Genomic DNA, 15,417 nt, shown 5'->3' with positions numbered 1-15,417 from the left:
GACATCAGCTAAATCAACCCTGGGGTATACAGAGTGCATGGAGAACGTGGGAGGAAATTTCCAGAGCTCTGCGGGTACATCTACTCTGTAACATGAAGTGTGCTTCCAGGAAAACCTACCACATATCGTTAGTGTCTGTAACTCGTTTCAGGGGTCAAGTCTCCTGTCTCTTGACCCATACCCTACAGGCAGGCATCAGTGTCTCATAATCCTTGCCGAGGAGGAATCGAGTTTTGCCCAGTTGGCTAACTGAGGGGTCAAGAAGCAATCACATCATTCCAAATGGAAGGTACTCTGGATGGCACCATTGCTCATGGTCCTCTCGAGTCTTGTCAAGCTTTGTTTTGTCAAAGTGAGGCCCATGGACTATCAGTATCAGCATCACATAGGAGCAGGACCTGAATCTCGCGAGGAAGAAACCAAAGAATCTGCCATTCCAACCAGCACTCAGGAAGTTGGACACACAATACTCCGAGAATAGCCATAAATGAATTAAAAATGTAATACGTATGATACAATTCCCGTAAGCAGTGGGTGCAGTCCTATAACCAATAAAAATAGGTGGGACACATTGCATGATTGCCCTTACGTGAGGCATCTAAAATAGTCCAACTCACGGAAGCAAAATAGAGTGACTGCCAGGCTGGGGGAGGAGGAAATGGGGAACCGCTAATCAGCAGGCATAAAATGTCAGTTATGCAAGGTGAAGAAGTTCTGGAGATGCACTGTGCAACATTGTACCTAATAACAATGCTGTATTGTCACCCAGTCTGTTAAGAGAGTAGATCTCGTATTAGTGTACTTACCACAGTAAGAAAACACAAAACACAAAAGAGGTAAGGGGTGCTGATTAGCCCTTACAGTTCCTGCCAAACCCAAGCCAAGCTGCTTCTGAGGCCAGATGTCCACTGGGACAGGCAGGCAAAAGAGTGGAAACACCCTACTCTCACATACCCCTTACCGTCAGGGGAAAGCAGAGTGGCTCCCAACTGGTTACTTTTGCCAAGTGGCCAAGTGAGGTGTGAGGAGAGGCAGGGGTGGTGGGGACTGGCTGGCTGCCAGGGGCTCTGGGCTCCCACATTGGCTCATCTTCAGCATTGAGGGTATTAGTCACAGGGCCCAGAGGGTTAGCAGAAGTGGAATCTGGAGTGTCCCAGGGCCCTGGGCAGTATTCCCGGAACCCACTGTATCCTAAGTTAATCCTACCCGGGTAATAACCGGGTACTTGCAGGCCTCCTTCTGTTGCTTTTAAAAAACATTTTTGAACATAAGCTGGTGTCACGAAGTTGGACACATAGAAGAATATTAGTGAAGGTTAACCAAACTAAAGAGAGGATAATTTGCATTATTAGAACCAAATAAAGAGCCGGTGTTGTTATCTATGGGCCCCAGAATAAATGGGTAAGATTCTGAACAGGATCAAGCTGGAGTTACCTGCTCAGGGTCTCAGATCCACCTGTATGTACACTTGGGTAGGTCGATGAGAGCTACCCCTGAAACACACACGCACACACACACACACACACACACACGACAAGCTCCTATCCCGGGCACTCCTGTCCTCTGAATAGGTAAGAAACCTTTTGACACAAGACACATACTGGCAAAGGATGTTAGGCTCCAATCTGACTTCACAGAGGAAACGGGGACAGAGATACCAGGGAATGAGAGAGGCTTTTATGATTTGTTAACATTTTCAAGACCACATAGCATCAAGTATAGCTAAGTTTAAGTGCAGGTTTGACTTACAGTTTACTTACTTGCCTGAAGATCCTCTCATGCTCTGCAACACTAAACAAATAACTCCAGTAGAACTCACCTGAAACACTAAGCCATTGTGTTCCACTCACCATGCAATTTTAATTGCAGAAATACACACACACACACACACACACACATACACACCCTGAGATGCATCTCAGAATGATTGTATGATTATGTCATTGTTGGAGAAACACAAATAATTTGTTTGATGGTAATTTTGTTTGTTCTAAACGCTGACTGATGCCTCCCTCTTTGTTCTCAGTTTGACTCTGTGGCTGATATATCTGATGTGTCAAGCAATGTTACCCTAAAAAGTTACACCATGCACTTGGAGGTACCTCGTGTGCTGCGTGAATGCATGATCTTGTGCATGATGCGTTGACTGCACAATGAAAAGCAGGAACATTTCATTGATTGGAACAGCTAAATCAAACCTCAGATGCTTAGAGCAGCTAGATTTTCTTATGGCACATTCTAGGTTCTAATCACATAGTGCCTTTGTCTTTCTGATGTTAATACCAGACCTGATTTATTAATTTTTTAAATCATATTTTTATTTTTAATGTTTACTTACTTTTGAGAGAGCTATAGGGTGCAAGTGGGAAAGAGGCAGAGAGAAGAGACAGAATCCGAAGTAGGCTCCAGGCTGTCAGCACCGAGTCAGACACTTAACCAAGTGAGCCACACAGGTGCGGCTCCCCTTTTAGAAGGGGAGAGTGGAGAGGGGCAGAGAGAAGGGGGACAGAGGATCCGAAGTGGGCTCTGCGCTGACTGCAGAGAGCCCAATGCAGGGCTCGACCTCGCGAACCGTGAGAGCATGACCTGAGCCGAAGTTGGATGCTTAACTGACTGAGCCACCCGGGCGCCCCACAGACCTATTTTGATGGCTGAGTCTTATAACAAATAGAAGAATATGAATGAGAAGAGAGGGTGGGGAGAGTCCATTTTCCTACACAAATCCAGGGATTTTAAAATATAATCCAACTGTGTTCACTTGGCAGCCATAAGAGACCATTGTTAACTTTGGGAAAAGCGGTGATCTCAAGACACAGGCTCAGTGGTGACACTCACGAAGGGGTTACTTTGTTAACCAAACCTCTATCTCCTTCACCTCACCACTTTGTAATGCAGCTAGCCCTTGTCTCCAGGAAACAAGAGCCAAAGCGTTAGCGCATAAATTCTGTAGGTGCTAAGAACACTGATGTCTAATACAACTATTAGTTTATCATCTCACCCTTACCAAAAACCCAGGGGCCACGATATTCCAGACAAGCTGTTCTGTAGGAGGAAATGGAGTGTTCCCTTCATTGACAATGTGTGACACACATTATCCGTCCCATTGCAAATCCATTTTCTTTAGACAGTAATCACCAACAGCAACTTTCTTTTCAGGGATTAGCTGATACCAAAATTCCCCGGTCTGGGACACCCATCAGTATCAGGAGCAACCGCAGCATATCCGTACTTCGGATCCCAAGTCAGAGTCAAATAAGCCAAACTTATTCCCAAGGCTCTCTCCACCGCAGTGTCAGCCAACTCATGGACTTTCAGGACAAGAAAGTCTTGATCGATGACTCATTGTGGGAAACCATCATGGGCCACGATAGTGGATTGGTGAGTGGGTTTCCTTATCCAGAGCCTTTGATCAACCCCCCAAAAGAACATTGGTAAATGGATGGCATGGAGCATCCTGTCCTCATTGAATGCTGCCTCCCAGCACTTTGCATCTCTCCGACCATTTGCCCAAGTATTTTATAATGACCTACTTATTAGTGTTACTAAAATTGTTTGATGAGCAGGGTAGAAACTTTGTCTCATTCTTTTTGCAAACATCAGATGCTTAAAAAAATGAATTCATCAAGTAGGTGGAGAGACAAACAGGCTATACTCTATTAACTTGGGCAGAAGGCGACTGGGAACATTGGAACTGGTCTACAAGAGAAACAACCAAAAAAAAAAAAAAGTGCATCACCTTTTTCCTTTGGGTTTATGGTTAGAGGAGAAAATCTTTCTTTCAATAGGCTCAATGGTTTTTTTCCAAGAAACTCAGAAAATCATGATAAACAAAGGTATTACTGTTTATGAACTTCATCTTTCATAATTTCAGTCCAGTGGATACAAATAACTGACTCTTGGAAAGTTAACCTCATTAATATCTAATATTTTTTATAAGTCCCTAGTGGCTGAAATGGATAAAACCCTACAGTTTTTACCAACCATCAACCTTCTGCATTATGCCGACTACCTAGACATCTGCTGGAGAACTGTTCCTTTGGGGTAGTTAGCTAGGAAAGATCGCCAGCTAAGAACTCACCTGCTCTGCAGAGCAGACTGATTCACTTCCATGTCTTCCAACCGTCTGTTTCTGCCTTTAGAGTCTTCCTCTCATCTAAGTACTCAATTTTCCTTCGCTGAAAAGTTGAGGACTTCCACAAAGACTTTTTTAAGTAATGGCAAGGAATAGGGCAAGTCTCCTGGTTCCAGGTTCTAATCACAATGAAAAATGCACAGTCTTGGCTTGTTCAGGACAATGATCTACAATGTGCATTTTAAAATTGTGGGCCTGCTTGATATTGTTATGACTCTCGAGTTCCGTGATTCCATTCCAGATCTAAAGATTCTAAATGGCAGGAATAATTACATCAGGCTGAAACCTAAGGAATTGTTAATTGATCATATCTGACATGGAAAAGGATAAGTTTATAGGGGACAACATAACATATAGAGGGCTAAGATGCATGTGTGTCCTTACCTAAGGATACACAGTGGTTTTTCGATGGAATTGGGATCTTAAAACCATCATTTGGTTACAGAAGCCCCATTCTTCACTGTTATGCTATATTGCTAGTTTTGCTTGCTTTTGACAGTACTAGCAATAGACAATATGCAAAGCAATTTAATGAAAGTTTTCGAAAATGCAAAACCTGGAAAATAATCTGTTTGTTATAACCTTACAAACAATATTACTAGCCCTACTCAATAAATACAAAATACGGTAAGAGAGTGGGAAGCACAATAGCATGCATTCTGTCTCTTCTGCTTACAGTTTGAATCAAATCTTTTTTTTAATGTTTGTTTATTTTTGAGAGAGAGAGAGAGAGAGAGAGAGCATGACCGAGAGAGTGGCAGAGAGAGAGGGAGTCACAGAATCTGAAGGAGGCTCCAGGCTCTGAGCACAGAGCCCGACGTGAGGCTCGAACTCACAAAGCCATGAGATCGTGACCTGAGTTGAAGTCGGACGTTTAACCAACTGAGCCACCCAGATACCCCTGAACCAAATCTTAAGTATATAAATGTATATACATATGTGTGTGTGTGGATGTGTGTATAACATCCATGAATATAAATATAAAATAAAACATAATCTCCTCACTTGACAGATGAGGAAACTGAGGCTTAGAAAGTTAAAATATGGCACTTAATAACACTCAAATGACATTTTGGATTAGTCCGTAGTTCATGTGTACATGTGATCCTTTCAATTAGGTAAACTTAAGGCAGGACAATCTCAAACCATGCCTTAAGGATTTGAGCATAATACTAGCCTTTAACAAAATACTTACAGAGTACTTTTTATACTAAATTGATACCACTATCAATCAATGGCAAATACTACTAATAGCGAATGTCCTAACTCTGATGACTGGCTTATTTTTCAGTATGTGGATGAAGAGGACCTGATGAATGCCATCAAGGGTTTCAGCTCTGTGACTAAGGAACACACCACGTTCACCGACACCCACCTGTGAAGGACGGAAACTTGCAAGACATAAAGCTGAAAGGCGGGCCCCGTGCCCCGTCCCCGCTGGGTTATCACGGACAGACGCACCGTATACGCCAGAAAGAGTCATTGCTGGTTATTCTGTAATCCTTTAGAAAACCAAACAAAACAAGGCTTGTTTTTGAAACTGTTCTTCTGTGATAGAGGTCTGTGATAGAGGTTTTTCAGGTGGTCTGAAATAAGGGGTACCATCGATATGAAAAAACTTATTTTGCTCTACTTACTTTGAGGAAGCTAAACGAGCCTGTGATTTTCACTTGGCCCAGACAGTGACTCCATTGGTTAAGTGGATAATCAGGGACAATTTCAAATCGGCCCACGGTCGTTACAAGTGAGAAACTAAGCAGTTCTTCTGAGAGGAGGTCACTGCTGCTCCTTTCAATCCTTTATTCCCATGAAGTGACACGATCCTGGAAGAAACAGCAATTCTAATGATCACAGCTACAAAATAAAATCCCAGTTTCAGGCCAAGCTGAATCAGAGAAAAACAGACCGCAGTGGTGGATACACACTGAGCGGAAGGTTCAATGTAATTACAGTGTTTAATGATAAGTACTCACCAAACGTAGTTTTTTTAAAAAAAAGTACACACCAAGTTTTGGCAGAGCACCACATAAACTTACAAATCTGTTCTTGCATTTATGAATCTTCTGAAAGCCTAAGGACTAAAGAACTATTTCCCACATATTTTATATAGTTTTGAAACTCCGATCAATACTTTCCATACAATTCTATCAATTGCATCCCCAGGCATACTGACATCGTCAGCTTTGCACCTTTCACATGGAAACCACTGTTCTATTTGCAACATTTAATTAGCCTGTAGAATTTAAAAAGAAGTTTCGTGCTCCTCCCAGCTTTGGAAGTGTTTCACTTAACATTTGTATGTAAACACAACATGATACATGAGCATATATGTCATATGTATATACGCGTATGTGTCTATTACTCCGTACTATAGCCCTTCATTTCAGAGAACTATTTTAACCCTAGAATCACTAAGAGCAGATGATATTCCCCAGTACCAATTGCCATGGGTCAACAGCTTCTGGCATCTGCTCTAGTTGGAGTACGAAGTCATTGGTGCAAGTCCTAGACCAAGAAACATTTTTTTCCAAGTCATCAACATTAAATTAAAAGTATTTGTTCTTCATGGAAAACACTAAAAAATACTGTCTTTCTTATTCTTAAAAGGGCTATGTAATGATTCCGGAAAGTTATTTTGTGTCTATAGGTCGCATACACAATTGTCAGACAATATTTTGTGAGTTAATCCAGAGGTAGGTGGATTTTCCCAAGGCTAAAGTGGCAAAAATTTATAACATAAGGGATACCCTTGTTCTGCCTCAAGTCAGATTGTGGACTTTGGGGGTACTGAGGCTTTAACTCAGTCTGTGGAAGAACAGATCCTCAGACTGACCAACTCCTGACAAATCTCGCCAACTCTAAGTGTCAAAAGCACAGGCCAGTGTTAAACAGCACTTCTGCTCCCTCGTGAGAACTACTGTAAGCAGACAAATCTGCAACAATTGTGCACCCTTGCAGTGGATGTACAAATTATAAGATTCTTTTCTTTAACCTTTTTTTTTTTTTTAACTTTCTAAAATGGAAACACAGGATTGGCTAGTTTACTGGTTTTAATTGCATTTGATGATTCCGGGTCAAGTGGTTGTTTAAAGCTGGCCCAAGTGAGCCTCAACCAAGGTTGAGTTTCTGATCACATGAGCTACTTCAGGTACATAGGGAAGAAGAGCTCTTCTCCAGTTGTGAACTTGCACTCTATCCTTGGTCTACTCTTCTGCAAATGTAATTTGGTGGATTTACATTGAGCTCTTCCCCATTTTTGAAAATTTAACCAGATACCTTTATCACAGTTTAAAATTCGACACAAATAGAGAACTGCAGGGCATTTTTATATTAAATCATTATCCATTTAATCTAATTAGACATTTAGCTATTACATGAATTCATTTAGCTGAAACATTTACATTTTGATCCATAGCTCGGAATGGACAGAAGCCTGTATGGCTCCCACCAAGAACACTGCCCCCTGCAACATTCTAAACCTTACTTTCACGTTGTTCAGAGAAGCAGCCCAAGATTTTGTTATTTTAAGGCGTATTGTGGGCCAACTTTCATTTCACAGTGTAGACTCATCCCTAGAGATTGATTCAATTGTCTGCCATGAGGCTAAGGCATCAGTATTTTTAATGTTTTTGAGAGAGAGGCAGAGCGCAGGGCGGGGGGGGGGGGGGGGGGAGTGGCTGCAGAGAGAGAAGGAGACAGTATCTGAAACACGCTCCATCCAGGCTCTGAGATGTCAGCACAAGAGCCTGACTCGGGGCTGGAACTCGGGAATTGCAAGATCATGAACTGAGCCGAAGTTAGTTGCTTAAACTGAGCCACCCCTGAGGTATCAGTACTTTTGAAAGCTTTCCAGTGTTCTAGTTTGAAAGCCAGTGATGTAAAGCCACCTGGAAGAACTCATGCGGCTGGTGCTATGCACAGGGACTATATTCCTTGGCACACCGTTTCTCCTTTAGAGCGAACAATGACCAGTTCTTTATGGATCCCTTTAAATAGGTTCTAAATCTCCTGAACTCAGGTCTTACCACTAGTACAGGCCACATTCTCCGGTTCAGAACTACGGTTATTCCTAATACTAACTCTTTGATAAGAGTCTGTAGCTATATTTATAAGCTCTATTAAAAATTGTATTTATAGATGATCTGTTGTCATTTCCACTAAATGGAAAATCTAAATATGTCAGTGTATCTTATGCTGATCCAAAAATCATGTTAACATCAATATAATTCAACTTGAACAACCTGTAAATAAAACATAGGCCAGATGGAATAATTCGGTGATAAGGAACTTAATTATATCACGAGTAGTTTATTTCCATCGCACAGATATCATGTAAACTTGTCTAAAAGTCGGTTTGCTTAATTTTAAAAAGTAAACCAAGTTTATTAGTGAGAAAACCACTCTAACAGCTCTGAGTTATATTTACAACTAACACATAAATAACAATGATAAAGCTGAACCCATTTAAGAAAACAAGATGCTCCAGATAATCTCAACTCCTGATTGTACATTAGAATCAACTGTGGTACTTTTCCCAAAGCAAGAGTCCCCCCACCAGATTGGAGGGAGGCCTGGGCAGGTGTACACGTATAACCTGAGGTCATCCTGGTGTATAAGCCTAGATGAGAAAGCCAGACAAGACCACAGGCTCCTGAAACAGGCAGCACGGGTTCAAAGTTGGCTCAGTAGCTCACAGGCTTTGTGGCGAAGTTATTTCTCCTCAGTGGTCTCCTCTACGAAATGAGGACAGCAGTCCTACCCAACAGGTATGATGGCACTTCTGAGTACTGCTTTGAAGTACAGAATTACTTGAAATACTCTCATTATGAGAATTAGAATTGTTCTCACTTGTCATTGAACACAAAGTATATAGATTCATCTCAATTTTTTTTTCTTTGGGTCACAAAAACCATAATGAGGTAGGTACAAGGAAAACACGCATAGCAGGGGTCATCTGCTCAAGGTCACAAAGTTAAGTGTCAGAATAGACTCAAAACCCATGTCCTAACATGAAGGTTCAAATTCCTGTAAGTGAAAGAGATCAAAAAGATCTGACTCATAGTATACTGCAACCCGTGGTATAGTGAGTTGCCTATTTATGGGATTTTACTATAGAATAGTCTCCCTTACCCACCCCCCCCCCCCCCGGCCTTTTTAAAAATTTTTAACATTTATTTATTTTTGAGAGACACAGCATGAGCAGGAGAGGGGCAGAGAGAGAGGGAGACACAGAATCTGAAGCAGGCTCCAGGCTCTGAGCTCTCAGCAGAGCCTGACACCGGCCTCGAGCTCACAAACTGCAAGATCACGACCTGAGCTGGAGTCAGATGCTTAATGGACTGAGCCACCCAGGCGCCCCCACCCCTGGCCTTTTATTAATGGAAAAGGCTGGGTAAATCCTCAAAAATTTTTCTTTCATTTTCTCACTTGCCCCCACAACTTTTACAGGACAGTGATAATGAGAAAGAAGGGTATGGAGAGAATTACAAATCCTTGGTAATATGGAAATTATGCTCGGCCAAACATTTTCCCTCCACGATAACGTACATTAGCTTTCACGCATGTTCCCTCCCCCTTTCTTACTGCAGGAAGAAGACATGAACAACCACATGCAGGTGTACTTCAAACAGGCCTTCTATTCCCTAAATAACCAAGAACGCATAGTCTTATTTAATCGTTTTTATTAGACTTAATTGATAAATAAATACAAGAGAACTGTTGTGAAATCACGAGCAATAAACTTTAAAGAATTTATTTCAGCTTCACTCACTTGTATTTCTTGGAATGGGAATATATACATTATTCATCAATAAATGCTTAATGCTTTAAATTTACAATTACCCTATACGCAGAAACTTGAAAACGATGCCAATTAAAAGAAAAAAGTACAAAAATTTGTCTTTTGTTCTTACAATTCAAAGTATATTTTAAAATAATACTTTTACAGCAGCCAAAACCTTTAACCAAAAATTGAGAACTGCGATTTCATAAGCTTAACAAAATGGCCACATTCTAACTTGATTATCTTTGTTATTAACAGTGGGGGAAAAATATGGTATATCCTAAATAAAACAAGGCAGGCTAACAACTAGTACAGCTTCCCTTCTGGGCACTCAAAAGCTCGATCCTGGATTATTATTTTTACTTCACCTGTTCAAACACAGACAACTGCTCCAACTTTAAAGGAAGTTTAAATGGATGTTGGGTATTTAACATGGATGATGCTTGGTAAAACTTAAGAACTCCAAAAACGAGAATCAGATAATGACCCACAATTAAAAAAAAAATACCCTAAGGGACTGACTACTATAGTGTTATCTGGTGTTCAACATCAATAGTGTTTTTTGAATTAGATGATATTTTTTCACAAACATAGCACCTCATTAAATATCTGGTAAACACCTGGCAATCACAATAAGTGTTGGGAGACTAAATTCCAAAGAGAATTAAGGTGATTCGCTTAACATAACATTGCAAGACAAATCTCAAGCATTATCAAGGTTAGGAACGCACTGTTGGTCCCCGTGCCCTCAAAGGATGCTCACCTATTGTGGGCACTATCTTACTAAGACTCAGTACTTGGCTTCCAAAATCTGGAGAGTAACGAAATATTGACATGGACTCTTGTTTTTTTTTTTGTTTTTTTTTTTTTACAAACAATCTGTTAAATGTACTTGTAAAACTAAAAAAACTTTCCAAAAGGTCAAAAGAGATATAATTATTTTCTCTCCTTACTCCAGGTAATTCTGTTTAAAAAGATATTGAATGAACTCCAGTTTTAATTTGCAAAGTTTTGGTGTAAAAGCTAATGTACTGAAATCCAGTAAAGTATTCAACTTCTGTCTAAATTAACAAAACTACCATTCATTTTGGTGAGTTCTCACAAGCTGTACTCTTGACCTGAGGAATCACTCTTTTTGTGCCGAGGAGACGGAGTGGTCTTTGTAGGAGACGGGGACGCAGTACCAGGTGAGTCAGTTCCTCCATCGGAAGTACTTGGTGATGATGCCAGATACGGAACTTTCTTTCTTCCAAGGAATCCTCCTCCTTCAAATCCCCCTTTCTTCCTTAACTCCATTTTATTTTCATTTTCTTCTTCTGATGACCTTTTCTTAGATTCCAGACCTTCAGCTACTTTATGCACTTCCAATCCACTATCTGATTCTCTCAAACTTTTTACTTCTGTTCCAGGAGACTTTCTCTCCGATACACTACATTCCCCCGTTGCCCGCTTTACTTCGGCTTGTATTGGACCCAAGTTACCATTTTCAGGGACGGCTCGTTCTACATTTCTGTTCAAATTAACAGTCTGGAAGTCCCTATAACTGTGAAAGCTCTCAGTCCTCCTTGCTCTTGCTAACAAAGGACTCTCTCTGTAAGGCCTCATGGAACCATAAGTAGCTGCTTCGTGGACAGTCTCATGGTGCTGGAGCTGAAGGCTGAAATACAGGTTTTACAAAAAATTACAGTTCAGATCACTTTCTGGGATTTTTCAGGGGCACATCTCATTAACTAAACTACAATGAAAAGGTATTATTTAAATATATAAAGAATGCATATCCTCATTTCTATATATAAAAATTCACTTAAGTACTCTATATATTATGGATTAGTGTGTGTGTAGGTGTGTGTATGCTTATCAAATTACCAATGCAAATAATAACATACATATATTCAGTGAATCTGAATTTATGAATAGCTGAAAAACGCTGGGGGAGGAAAAAAAAAACCTTTCAAACCAATATGGAACCAATATAATTTAGTCTTTGGTCCTGAATCCAAATTTTGGAATTTTTAAAAATGTGGTAACCAGAAGACATACAATGCTCCTGTATCGAAAGTTCAGAATAACCAAACGTAAGCTTACACAGATGATGTAATCGCTTCAATTAATATCTCCCTGAGGCAACAGGAACAAAAAATCCACACACTATTCAAGGTGACATGTGTTTTTTCCATCTCCTTTGAATGAACTCTTGATCACATAATAGGCAACCAAATTGGCAGCAATTCACAAAGTAAGTTAAAAAGAAAAAATGGTTTTTAAATTTTTAAAGTTTATGTATTTATTTTTGAGAAAGAGAGAGAGAGAGAGAGAGAGAGAGAGAGAGAGAGAGAGAGAGAATCCCAAGCAGATTCCACGCTGTCGGCACAGAGCCCAATTCACAGCTCGAACTCACCAACTGTGAGATCATGACCTGAGCGGAAATCAAGAGTTGGCCACTTAACTGACCAAGCCCCCAGATGCTCTGGAAAAAATGTTCTTCTATAAAAAGAGCCAGATATGCTTATAGATGAGAAATTTAGTAAAATGTTTTTAAAAAAACTGAGTCAACGAAGTCAGAATTAAAAATGTGCCTTGAAAAATGATTCTTTCAACAACTATGTGATTACAGTATCTCAGCCAATTTTCCCAAAAGCAATCAATTCAACTTATAAATACAATTTACGACTCTTTAACCTACCTAGAATTTGATTCACGGAGACGGCTGTGCTGAACCACAGAAGTTGCTGGACTAATGTTAGGAGTAGCACAGCGAGATGTGCTCAGGTCACACTGATCCAGTAATTTGAGTAGCTCTTCTTCAGTCGGACCACCTACATCTTAGGAAAACACACGCTCATTTTATCATCACTTCTGTCAAAAGCTTATTACCCTGCGGACAAACAACTTCCCACATGGAACCTACCCTTCTCTTCACTTTTGCTAACCATATCCATCGCCGTGGTCAGATCCCACATCTGAATGCTGCCATTTGTATGGCCTGTGAATAGGTAGCGCCTTGGCCTTGAGCCCATCCTACTGGATCCCTCACATTCTCTCACTGTAAATGAGGATATTGTTGTACAGTCAACAGCCTGGATCTCACAGATTCTGCAAAAAATATTGTATAGTTGTAAACCACGGGGGGCAAGTAACATGTTGCAATTCAGATTTTTGAAATTGCTTATTAGCAAATTAGAGTTGACTATTTTATATATTTAAAACAGATCTAAAAAGTTCAAGGCAAGTCAACCGAAATAAGATTCAAGCCTTGTTTCTTTGAGTCTATAGAAAAGGCTGTTATAAAACAACATATTTAAATAATTATGAAATAAAGCAAATCATTTAAGTCAACCTTAAAAACAGAAAGAACCTTGATGGGAACCAATTCTTGAAAAGGAAGTTATAAACTAAAAAGGCAGAAACAAAAGCAAGTAGGCATGATAATGGAAAAGATCTTGAGAAATCATTTAAAATCTATGTGGAAATTCAAGTCTGAAACCAGAAAAAAAAAATGTACAGGTGTATGGAGAGGTCTAAGTAGTATCCTCCATTAAGATAAGATTCTTAACTTTTTTAAAGGATTTTTATAACTATTTCACTGATTTTCATAAAGGACAAAAGGACCTAGAAAGAGCAATTATCACTTACATTTGACAAATAAAACAAACAAGGAATAATGTCAGCAAATGATTTGTCAAAATCGTGTAAAAGTTGACTGACTTATGCTTGACTGAATTATTTACCCCAGACTACTTCAAAACGAAGAGGCTTATTGAATGAATGAATGAATGAATGAATGAATGTATGAATAAGTAAATAAATAGTACCAGGCAAATGCAAAGTCAAAAAGTAAAGGAGGGGTGCCTGGGTGGCTCAGTGGGTTGAGCATCTGGCTTCGGCTCAGGTCATGATCTCACCGTTGGTGAGTTCAAGCCCCACGTCGGGCTCTGTGCTGACAGCTCAGAGCCCAGAGCCTGCTTCAGATTCTGTGGCCCCTTCTCTCTCCGCCCTACCCCTGCTTGTGCTCTGTCTCTGTCTTTCAAAAATGAATAAACATAATAAAACAATTTTTTTTTATTTTAAATAAAGGAGGAAGGGGAAATACCATACTTATCAGTGTGGGAAACACAGAATATGAAGCATAGCTGAGCCTCCTGGCAAGCATGGATAAAATGATGAGGGGAGAAGGGTTAATTACTGGACATCCACATATAGTGACAGAGGCTATCCTACTCTCATTCCCAACCAAAGGGAAAAACTTTCAATATTTTACCACTGTGTATAAAGTTTATTATAATTTGTTCTGTAGGCATTATTTATCAGATTAAAAAATCTGTCCTTTATTTTAAACACTAAGATTCTTTTTTTTAACCATAAATGGGTGTGAAACTGTGAAATGTTTTTTCCTCTTCTTAACATAGTGAATTTACATTTTTAGTAATACCTATAAATTGATATAAAATATTTTTAAAATCTAAATTACTGTTCACATTTAAAACCAAATAAATCAAAATAAAATGACACAATATAAACCTACGTGCTTGAAAACAAACATGATTTTGCTTTTTGTTTTTCCTATGGGCTAGATTCCTTAGAATTGCTGCTTCCTTTAAATGCTGACAAGGTTTTTTCCCTGCCCACTTTCAATAAAACCTTTTCATTTCACTTCTCAGTATTAAGAAACTGAACGACTTTTACTTTTTAATTTATTTAATTTTTTTTAACGTTTATTTATTTTTGAGACAGAGAGACAGAGCATGAACGGGGGAGGGTCAGAGAGAGAGGGAGACACAGAATCTGAAACAGGCTCCATGCTCCGAGCTGTCAGCACAGAGACCAACGCGGGGCTTGAACTCACGGACTGCGAGATCATGACCTGAGCTGAAGTCGGACGCTTAACCGACTGAGCCACCCAGGCGCCCCGAAACTGAACGACTTTTAAACAAAAGCTTTACTTAGCATTAGCCTCATAAAGGGATTTTTTTTTTAATGCTTATATATTTATTTTGAGACAGAAAGCAGGAGCAGGGGAATGGCAGAAAGAGAGGGAGAAAGAGAATCCCAAGTAGGCTCTGTGCTGTCAGTGCAGAGCCCCATGGTGGGGCTCGAACTCACCAACTGTGAGATCATACCTAAGCCAGATCAAGAGTCAGATGCTTAACCTACTGAGCCACCAGGCACCCCATAAAGGGTTGATTTTCCATTTAATTCTACAAAGTATTTTTTTAAATTTTTTTAAACATTTATTTATTTTTGAGACAGAGAGAGAGCGTGAGCAGGGAGGGGCAGAGAGAGAGGGAAACACAGAATACGAAGCAGGTTCTAGTCTCTGAGCTATCAGCACAGAGACTGATGCAGGGCTCGAATTCAACGAACCGTGAGATCATGACCTGAGCCGAAGTCGGACACTTAACCAACTAAGCCACCCAGGTGCCCCCAAAGTAATTTCTGATTATTTTTATAAATATAACTCTTCCTGTGGAATCGTGAATTTAAAAATTATAAAATTTGTTCTGTC

General features: G+C 40.0%; 2 protein-coding genes across 5 annotated transcripts in view; one reads left to right on the top strand and one right to left on the bottom strand.

Moving 5' to 3' along the window:
- USH2A (usherin) overlaps positions 1 to 5,513 on the top strand; it is a 735,906-nt gene extending 730,393 nt beyond the window's left edge. Inside the window, exons 70-71 of the mRNA XM_047839579.1 lie at positions 3,157 to 3,378; positions 5,424 to 5,513. Coding sequence (XP_047695535.1) covers positions 3,157 to 3,378; positions 5,424 to 5,513 — 312 coding nt within the window. The remainder of the gene's footprint in view (positions 1 to 3,156; positions 3,379 to 5,423) is intronic.
- A 4,283-nt stretch (positions 5,514 to 9,796) lies between these two features.
- Positions 9,797 to 15,417, bottom strand: part of KCTD3 (potassium channel tetramerization domain containing 3) — a 54,748-nt gene continuing 49,127 nt past the window's right edge. For 2 of the 4 annotated variants that reach the window (XM_047840609.1, XM_047840611.1), the window contains 3 exons: positions 12,823 to 13,007; positions 12,598 to 12,736; positions 9,797 to 11,571 (listed from right to left, as the gene is read on the bottom strand). In XM_047840609.1, the coding sequence (XP_047696565.1) occupies positions 11,013 to 11,571; positions 12,598 to 12,736; positions 12,823 to 13,007 (883 nt within the window). In that variant the 3' untranslated portion in view covers positions 9,797 to 11,012. The remainder of the gene's footprint in view (positions 11,572 to 12,597; positions 12,737 to 12,822; positions 13,008 to 15,417) is intronic. The other 2 variants (XM_047840610.1, XM_047840612.1) reach the window with 1 other exon arrangement.

The sequence above is a fragment of the Prionailurus viverrinus genome, chromosome F1 (assembly GCF_022837055.1).
Source record: "Prionailurus viverrinus isolate Anna chromosome F1, UM_Priviv_1.0, whole genome shotgun sequence".
NCBI lineage: Eukaryota > Metazoa > Chordata > Mammalia > Carnivora > Felidae > Prionailurus > Prionailurus viverrinus.
This window is presented reverse-complemented; position numbering and strand designations above follow the sequence as displayed.